The 10,536-nt window shown below is 38.6% G+C and overlaps 1 protein-coding gene across 1 annotated transcript in view; it reads right to left on the minus strand.

The window, feature by feature from the left end:
- The window catches only part of ppip5k1b (diphosphoinositol pentakisphosphate kinase 1b), a gene marked incomplete at its 5' end in the record, with an annotated part of 53,902 nt that overhangs the window by 4,052 nt on the left and 39,314 nt on the right, over nt 1-10,536 (minus strand). Inside the window, 2 exon segments of the mRNA XM_014021279.1 lie at nt 473-586; nt 3,136-3,270. Of these exon segments, the coding sequence (XP_013876733.1) occupies nt 473-586; nt 3,136-3,270 (249 nt within the window).

A 10,536-nucleotide genomic window follows, 5' to 3' on the forward strand; every position in this document is an offset into this window, starting at 1 on the left:
TAAAGGTTTGCTTTTTATGTTTTGATGTTGAATTCACTTTTTTGACGACAAATTTGGGTGTACTGTTTTTTTATATTGGGGGTGCGGCTTATAGTCCGGTGCGGCTTATAGTCCGAAAAATACAGTAAAGCCATCTGACTTATTTTTCAGCATCGTTAAAATTAGTGGTATGCCGACACCAGAATTTTGTACATGTACACGGACAAAACGCCTTGATACTCGGAACCAATACGAGTACAAGTACTGGGATACTAGTATTGAGTTGACACATTTAGTCGTTAGTGAAAATTTAATTTATATTGATGCAGCAGTATCTACTGTGCTGCATATTCTACTTGATCCAGTCCTTGTTCGTAAATACTCAATGCTGGTACTCGGTGTAAGCGAGTACACAAACTAAAATACTCATATGTTTGAGAAAAACTGGTATTGGAACAGCCCAAATTAAAGACCTTATGTAAAAAGGACTTACGCCACAGAGGCTGGCTTGGTGGTTGGAGTGACGCCTCAGACTCCGAGGAGGACAGAGGCGGCCGTGGACTGTCCAGAGAGGTTTGGCTTTGGGAGTTGAATAAACCAGAGAGGGCTGGAAGAGAACAAATACACACATCAGGGTTTGTTTCCCAGAACCAGTTTCTAAAAAAGAGCAGCAAACAAACTGCTAACAGGTGTGTTTGATGTCAGAAACAACTGTTTATTTAATCATCACTAACCACCATGGAAGGTGGGTGAACACAATGTCTGTGTGCACTTCTCCGTCTGTTGGCGAAATATCTCATGAACAGTTTAATGAAACAGATTTGGTTCCAATACAGTATTTATTGACCTGACTTTATATTAAAAAACTATGGCTAACGAAGATAACTTTTCCTGCATGTTTCAAACACTTTCCTGCAGTTTATTAAAAACATGACAGTTGAACTGAGGGTCTTAAAAGCCTTAAAATGTTTGTTTGCTTTTTCAGTTTGTCTAAATTTGCATTTCTCTGTGTTGTCCTACAACTTTATGGCTACTACATTGATTTATAATAAGTAGGGGTGTCCCGATACCAGTTTTTTCAAGACTGAGTACAAATACGAGTACTTGAGTTTGGGTACTCGCCGATACCGATACCGATACCGATACCAAGTAGTGGGGTTAGGGTGGATTATCTGTTCAACTTGTTGAATATTAAACAGAATGAAAATGAAATGCAATTATCATGTAAAAATTGATGGGTAAATATTATGTTTGACAATAAAGAGGTAGTGCAAACTCTGGTTCACACTGCAGGCAAATCCGACCCAAATCCGATTTTTTTGACCCATCTGACTCATATCTGATTTTTTTTTATGACAGTCTGAACGAGACAAATCCGATTTTTTCAAATCCGACCCAGGCYGTTTCAGTATGTGGTTTTAAATCATATACATATCTGATGTTTTCAAAGTGACTGCAGTGTGAACGCTCATGTCACATTCATCTGACTTTTTCATCAGGAGGAGGGGCTGAAGGATGATAAGACACTAACCTCAAGTCTCGCTGTTTAAATCTGCAGCTCCATGTGTTTACAGCTCCAAAACACAAGTCCAGTTGTTTCATCTTTTTACTTTTCATTTTCCACGTAGATAGTTTGATAACATGTCCAGCCTGGGTCGCGGAGAGTATCGATCCTGAAGTTCGATACTCGGTCGATACTTTATTTCCAGCTCGTAGTTTCGTTAAAAAAAAAAAAAAAGCTTCACTGGAGCATCCCGGTCAGAGGCAGGTTCAGGTATAAACACTGAACTAAAGAAGCGTCAGATAATTATTTAATCAGCTCTGATTAAACAACAACTTCAGATTCGATGTGCAAAATGTAGCAACCATGCTAGCTCTGTAAACAAACAAGCCGGCTGATGAGACGTCACGTCTTTTACTGCGCATGCGTGTCACATCAGTGCTGTGGAGCGTTCACACAGGGGTCTGATGCAGGTCACATTTAAAATGTAATGTGAACGTTCACATTTAAAATGTAATGTGAACGTTCACATTTAAAATGTAATGTGAACGTTCACATTTAAAATGTAATGTGAACGTTCACATTTAAAATGTAATGTGAACGTTCACACAAAAAGATCTGATTTTTTCAAAAAATCACAACTGAGCATTAAGACCTGCAGTGTGAACGTAGCCTCAGACAAGTAGATAAGTTGATATATATATATCACACCATAACTTTTGAAACCATTTATTTTATTTCAAACAGGCTCTTTTTTATAAGGCCACACTCCCTCTGAATGTATTAACAATACAAATACTGCAAAAAAAAATGCTGTTGCATACATTAAAAAACAAAATAAGTTATTTTTATACATTTTCCTCAACATGCAACTACCAAATTTAAATTAAAATGTAAATTTTAGCAGCACATCTATAGAAGTTTACTCTGCTTCAGTCTTAAACTGTTTAAAAAATGACTAATAGTAATAAAGTGCAGTAAATCTCAGTTCAAACTTAAATGGAACAACTAAAACAAAATCTGAGAAGAACCACAGTGAAAAATAAAATGTTTTTACAACAAATTTCCTTCCATATTCTGCTTATGTCTTAGTTTGTTCTACAAGAAAAAAAAAAACAGCATTGAAGTTACAGCAACAACTGCTGCATAGTGCTGTTTTTGAAGGCTTCTGCTAGCAGCAGAAACTCTTTGAATTCTTTGTCATGTCTTGTCCTCAAATGTTGAATCAAAYTGCTGCTGTTAAAACATCCAACTTTCTCTCCTCCTCTTGACAGTTAGCAGAGCACAGCAGACAGTCTGCTTGTTTGTCCTCCGTGCTGCTCTTAAATATCTCCGAACTGCCGATATGTTACTTCTTCTTCTTCTTTTCTTCTCGTCGTTCTTCTTCTGTTATTCGGGGGTGCGGTCGGAAATAACTTGTCAGTGCGTTAGCGCCCCCGCCTGGTATGGATTGTTGTTTACCCTTTGTGCTGCAGCGCAGCACAGGAGGAGACAAAAGTGGTATCGGTTAAGAGTATCGGCTGGCTTTTACGAGTACGAGTACGAGTACTTGATGCTGGTATCGGATCCGATTCCGATACTGGTATCGGTATCGGGACACCTCTAATAATAAGTAAATATGATAAATCTGTTATCATATCTGAGTGCAGACCTACTTTTCATCGTTTTGGTTTGAGCTTCACAGCTCTCGCACACTTTTTGGAGAAACTCTTCCACCTGCTTGAGGGACAGCAAGTTGTGCAGTGTCTCCAGCGGGTAAATAGATGGCACCATGGAGCAACCTTCGAATCCTGCAATCCAGTCAAACGAGAGAGAGAGAGAGAGAGAGAAGGAGAGAGGGAGAGAGCCTGTTGTACCACTTTATCAGAAGCAGGAAGAAGGTTAACAACACTTCAGTTCTCTGTGCATGTTGGCTGTCTATATGCATCTACTCATCATGGTGTATGCCAAACACAACCAACAAAGGCTATTTTCTTTGCTAACTAACCACACAAACCTTAAGGCAGCTAAAAGATCAACATTCAGTGAAATACCCACAGCAGATGGTGCAGTCCACCCACATGCTGAAGCTACACAACACACTGAAAGCAGTCACTTTGAGGTAATTTCCCTCACTTGTTAGTACAACCAGAAGAACAGAAGTGGAATATTCTAACCAGAAAGGCACCAGACTTGGCACATGAGGTGTTACAGATTAATTCACTCCAGTTCAAACCACATCTTATTAACTCTATTGCTAGTCAGGTCAGAAGCCATTTTAAATGTGTAAGAATGAGATTTCCTTTGAATCTTCTAGAAGCTAAATCCTCACAGCTGATAGATAAGGACTGTGTCTCAATTCAGGGGCTGCTTACATCACCGCCCCACACCGTAGGCTTCCCAATTCATGGACGCCTATTCATGCGGTCGAAAAAACCCACAAAACGCAGCCCACATTGGTGTCCCACAAAGGGTGTGGCCTACGTGTGCCGCGGTCTATGTGGGCTTCAACCAATGAACTGAGACACAGCCAATGTTTCAAAACCAGAAAAAAGATATTAATGATCAATGTTTTAGATTTTAAATGTGCAGATTACACTGATTGTGTCTTCAGATTTTGGGAGATGAAGACACAGAGCCGAAACATTTTTCTGTTTGTACAAAAAAAGTTGAATCATTGTTTAATAAAGCTCTATTCTACTGTCTGTTTTGGTAGTTTGAAATTTCTCAAGTTAAAGAAAAACAATTGGAAAAAAGTGCATATGATTGTTATGATGTATAAATAATATATAGAGGCAAACTGTGAGAAAAAAGAATATAAAATGACAAACATTCATTTATTATTAAAAAAGTATATTGACACTAATTAATTTAATGTAGACATATGCTTTTAAATCCATCTTTTTCACATTTAAATCAGTCACTTGAGGTCTATATAAAGTGGAACTGCTATGATTTGATCTGAATTCCTCTTTATTGTAACTCCACAAGCCTCTCTTTCACCTCTTTTCTGAGGTGTCTCAGGTCAACTCGTTTTAATGCTCTTTCTTTAAGTCCAATTGAGGCGCTAAACCCCACCCTCCTCCAGCTTCCAGACAATATCATTCCAGTTTGATAGAGGGGTTTACGACTATCTCACAGCACAGAAATGTTTTATTTACAAATGAATTAAAAGATGTCAACAACAGAAGACTTGTCCAGCCAGCCTTACATGTTGGAGCCACAGTCTGACCCAGAGCCAGAGGAGAATGATGACAAAAAGACAACGACAAAATTGTAGTTGGTGGATCCAGACCTTATTTGGCAATTCTGTCACAAATAATTTGACGTAATAGTTCAGAAAATATCATAGAGAATAGAGAAAACTGAACAAGTTGAAAAACATGAGCCAAACACAATATAAAGTTATCTACGCAGCACCAAGATAGACTAAATTCACCTTATCTGCACTTTTAGAGATTCCAAGTACACAACAAAATATATTAACTAACTAAAAAAGTGGATTATGTCCCTCTGAAGTGTCCAACCCAAAGACTATCTTTGGTTAGAGGACAAGAGTTAAAAAGTGTTTATAGCATCAAGAAAGTCATAGATGTCTGATTTAAAAAAATAAACCTTCACCCTAATGTCTATCAACAGTGTGAATGTCATTCTGAAGTTTGTTGACCTAAGCATTTGAGATTTAATAAAACTAATACCAGGTATTACAGTATATGCTGTCTCTAAATCAAATGGTTTACTTTTCACACAGCATTTATCCTTCTTTCCATGGTTTATACTTATGACAGTCTAATGTTTAATATAATCTATGTTGTCTTGCCTTTGCTGCAGCCTCTTCATGTGGACATTAAATTCAGCTCACACATCTGATGCAGCAAGTGCCCAAACCACTAAGGCCACACTGCACCATTGATTCTTCACACTAAAACAAAGCAGCAAGAACAGAGAATACAACATAGCCTAAATAAAAACAATCCTGCTGCAAAAAATTGTTTTATAGCTTCACACAGTTGTCTCTGTTATCAGCAATGAATAACAGTCATGTTCTTTAGCTGACTCCAATGATAGGATCAACTCATACAACACTTCATAAAACCAGCAGTTTATGGACAGACCACAGCTTAATTGGCCAATTAAAATGACAGAACAGACAATATTGACCCAGATCTTTCAACAGATGCTTAAACATCATCCACCTGGCCAGGAAGCATGTTAATGGATGCAAAGGGAGTTATCATAAAGTGGATCTAAGTCGTAATCTGGCACTGAGGAAGTCAAATCGATGCCATTAACACCAGACATTAGTCTCCAAAAAGACACTGTTGCGGAAAAAAATGGCCCATTTTCAGGGATTTTCTCTGCAGTCAAAACTCAGTTTGAAACATCCACAAAATACAAAAAAGCGAACCTAAAAATGAGCCACAGAAAAGTTTGACTTACAAGTGACTAGCATGCCTGTAGCACTGTTAGTTCTTCAATGGCAAAGCTTATTACAACTGACAAGAAGAACGGTTTCCACGTTAGATACTCTGATGTTGTTTAATAATCTGCAGAGAACTAAATTCAACAAAACTGACGAAGTTTAGAAACAAGAAAAGAGACAATTGGGAATTTGTCTTCATTGATCTAGGTTCCATATTTTTCCAGGTAAGGAGCTTGTTTTGTTTTTCTTGTGTTTTCAATTTCACTTGTGGTATGTAAAAAAAAGTCGAATAACAAATCAACAAATCAACATTGACCAAAGCTGGACTAAAGAGGAAAACATTTCTTTCCAGGTAGTTTTTTTTAAACATTTCTAGTTTGACATAAGGCCTTTAATGTCTTGATTTAGCGGTACTTGACTACAGACCAGGAGCTGACCATTATTCATTTCGCAAAACTTACCCTAAACTGGTAGACCACAGTGACTAGAATAGTTGGAACAAACACGTTTTGAGAAAATATTTTGATGAAACCAGGTAATAAACCTGGATATGAACTCGCAGAATAAAATTTATTGTACTTGTGCTTGAGATAGTGTTGTCTAGGTCTGTCATTTACAGCCATCAACATCATAGTCACTTTTCAGCAATTTACTCAAATTGTACCAACTTAAAAAAATCCACCTCATACACTTAATTCACAAACTTAATTTCTTCTGAAATACATAAACTTACCGTCGAAAAAAAACCTCCAAACTTGTTTCATTCTGACTTTCAAGATGCAAAGGAAGACAATTCTGCACCTTCTGCCAGACATGCTAACATTTTTCAGATTTTAGCCATGAAATGGTGCATGCTGCAGGACTACAGACAAAATTAACAGGCAGATTAAAAAAAGAATACACAAGCAGGAAACAAGTCAGAATGGAACAGTAGATGCAAAGCTCAACCAGCATTAGCAGTATCCCAGTTTCTCCAGTCCCAGTTCAAAGGTGTGAGACTGACAGAGACAGACAGCAGACCACAGAGGCTGACCGTAGAGACACTCTGGGAGCTCCTGACCACACATCAGCTGGGTCTTGAGGAGGCGGAGGTGGTAGGGGCAGTGTTGCAGGTGGTGGGCCAGGGCCCCATCCACAGTCAGAGGGACTAACTCGAGCTGTGTCAGCTTAGCGAGTTCATCTGAGGGCTCTGAGGAATGAGAGGCAGAGGACGGAGAAAGGAGGAGAGTGACTGCACAGTGCAGCAGGAGGGGGAACAGGAGCTGTGATGCACAAAGGCACAGAGCTTTAATGCCAACACACCTTTAGACTATAGGATACAGTTTGTAAAACTGATTGTGTAAACGGATAAAACAAAAACAGTAAGTATATTTTACTTACTTCATTTGGTCATTACAGACTGACAGAAGCAAAATGTTGCACCTGTGGTCTTTCATTTATCAATAATGGTCAAGCTCAACATGTGGGACTACCTTAGGGACCAGGCATGCTCCATCCGAAGCCAAACTGTTGATGTGCGATTACTCGATGTTCATATTTCGTGCACATCTTTCAGGGTTCACGAGACACATGGCAACGGGCACCTGGGAAAACCCTCCAGCAACACGGTCATCTTCCCATTGGAGACACTCCGGACAACATATCCATTGTTTGGCCACAAATCTGTTAGGGATAGAGTGCCACATTTTTGGGCTGATAGATTCAGCCGTGCATGTCTGTGCATTCTACATCCTTGAGTTTTTGGCCATTTGACTATCTTATAAGTGTCTGTAAGAGTCAGATGGACATACTTTCTGACTGCCTCAGACAACTGCCCCTCAAAACAATGTTGTTTGGATGCACAAAAGTTGGCTACTGGAAGCGGAATATTTGAAGCAAAATGCTGCCACTGTTGTTTGAGGCCTTTACAGCATAGACAAACATGCCTACACACTTCTGACCACTAATTTTATGGAAAGGGGGGGGTGAAAGGTTCACCGAAGGGCTTGAGCCAAGAAGGGTCTGGCAACATGAAGCTAAGAACAAAGTGACATGATTTTCATCAAGCTATGACGATAAGAGAGGATTTCACAGGTTCGGATGGATCATGCAGAGGGCTTTAGTTTAAAAAAGAATAGTGGAGAGAGATTTACACATACAGATAGGATGGTCTGACTTGAAAGGAACTTGGTCCCAGACCAGTCAATCTGCAAATAGTTGGCCTGTCCAGATATCATAAAACCAAAATGGTTATCCGATATCTGTTGTATTGCTTGCCGAGCATGACATCATGACTTCATGACATTTATTCCTATCATGTGGTCACAGGTATCAGACTCTTTACAACAACCCACGTTCTTGATGACTGGCATCAGTTGGATTACAGAGTCAATGTCACATGCATACCTGCCATTAACACCAGAGCAGAGATGGCTGCTTTCAGGGTGGTGCTGTAACTGGTTGCACAGACTAAAGATGAGTGGCGACATACTATGCCACTTCAATAATGAATTTTGGTATGTGGTCACAAATGACCATTGTAAGCATCTATGGTGGAAAGAACCATTACTGCCAAAGTCGTGGACGGACACACTGGCATTAATCCTGGCACTGTGATATGGAAACCCAAAGGGTATGACTTCAGGTCACCTCTGATAATAATTTACAGCCCCCTAATGGTGCAACACCATGCCAGTGACATCCTGTGGTCGCATGTCTCCTGAGCAGCACCCTGGTATAGGTTTTCAACAAGACAAAGCCTGCCAATGTATTAATCTGGGAATGCCTGTGTCACGTTGAGGTCCATCCACAGTCTGCAAGGTCCCTCAATCTTTCCCCAATTTAAGACATGTGGGATCTGCTCAAATATCAATTATGACCCAGATCTACTGCATCTGGAGGTCCAGTTACAACAGCTGTTGAATAATATGTTACATGAGAGAATGAGGGATGAGAATGTTTGAATAAAGACCAGTGTCTTTTTGGGGAGAGCAATGGGCCCACTTAGGAGGCCTCCGCTCATATGGATTTTATATCAATCCCCATTCACCATAACTTTACATGAGAGAATACAAAAGCAGTATGGCTCTATTCCACACTGAATTGCTGTTTAAATTCAGGTCCAATGACATAGCCATATTGACGTGGCCAGCTGTTACTATACCATCAGTTACATGCATTTGCTGTGATATTTTAATCATTGCAATACAGTCACATGACCTTTAAGCACATGCAGTATATTTAATTTTCACTACTGTGGATGTCTAATGGTGTTTGAGAGTGAATTTAATGTGAGATTTTTGTCAAACAACTGATGTTTGATAGAAGTTTTAGATTTCATAAAAACTAGTCTGAAGCACAAGTAAGTCTCCTAATCAAATAAAGATTAACACATCTTCTCTTTTTAGTTCAGTTTTCTTTGCAATTTTCATTTCATGTGTCCCTGTTTGGTTTATGCGGATTTACTTTCTGACAGAGGCCAAGTAACTACTGCTTTCTTTTTTCTTTCACGAGTGTCATAAAAGATCATTCATAGGAGTGACTGCAATAAGTGTGATTCAATGAGCCTAATGGGTCTCCTTATTATATTCTTTAAATCTTTTCAACAGACTGCACAAAAAACAACTACGGGTAAATGGATTCATGCACCAGTTATTTCATTGACCAAATTACACCTTTTATGACTGTAGTTGTGTCTACTCACCAAAGAAATATATTTACAAACTTATAAAATGAAACTTTGATTTGGAGTGGCTCAATTGTTTTGTAAAGGGCTGCTTGAGAGTTCAGGACTCAAGAAAAATTGTATAGTTTATTAGGCTTCTGCTTGTGCATAAATTCTTGTTACATAGCCACAAGATTCACCTTGTGCCTATGTTTTAAACTGTTCATTGTATATTTTGGTTTTTGTGCTTAGAACAGCATACAATAAGCCAGGCACAAACTGTGTACCAGGAAGCACAAATGTACCAAAACTTGCAAAACATAATTAGCTAAAACCAAATGTATTCATCTTCCACTGCAGTCTAGAGTCCTGCAATGTTTTTTTTTTATAGAAACTAAAACACACAAAAAAATAACTGCTGGGCTTCAAAGTATCCTGTCATTTGGTAATGATATTCTCTAAACAATGCAGATAAAAGAAATGTCGTTCTTCTGATGATGGCATCCTTTAGTACTAGAAAATCTCTATTGGAAAGCCCTTCCTCCCACTGGTGCTGTAACATTTATGAGTCTTCCTCGCAGCAGCTCATTATCATGGCATGCACAAATTGAAGTATTTTTTTTCTCAAAGTACAATAGTTGCAAAATTAACAATAAGTTGTTCAACACATGCTTATTAAATAAAGTACAATGACACATTTAAATACTTTCCTCATAAAATGCTGTATTTTGAAAGAAAAACCACCATAAAAGAACACATTTAAAGAAACTACTGTGTTCATGCATTTCAGGTCTCAGTTTATCACTTTACCCTAAAAACCACCAACAGGAAAAAAACTTCCCACCAAATAAGCTATTGGAATTGCATAAACAACAGTTAAACATAACTTTCACACTTGAATTCATACCTGTGGCATATACTGAATCAAGCATCACAGTGAGCATGTCTTTGCACTGTAACCAATGAATTAAAAATAAAACGGCAGCACAAAAATATCCCAGCCAATAATAA

Source organism: Austrofundulus limnaeus, unplaced genomic scaffold, assembly GCF_001266775.1.
Source record: "Austrofundulus limnaeus strain Quisiro unplaced genomic scaffold, Austrofundulus_limnaeus-1.0 Scaffold285, whole genome shotgun sequence".
Taxonomy (NCBI): domain Eukaryota; kingdom Metazoa; phylum Chordata; class Actinopteri; order Cyprinodontiformes; family Rivulidae; genus Austrofundulus; species Austrofundulus limnaeus.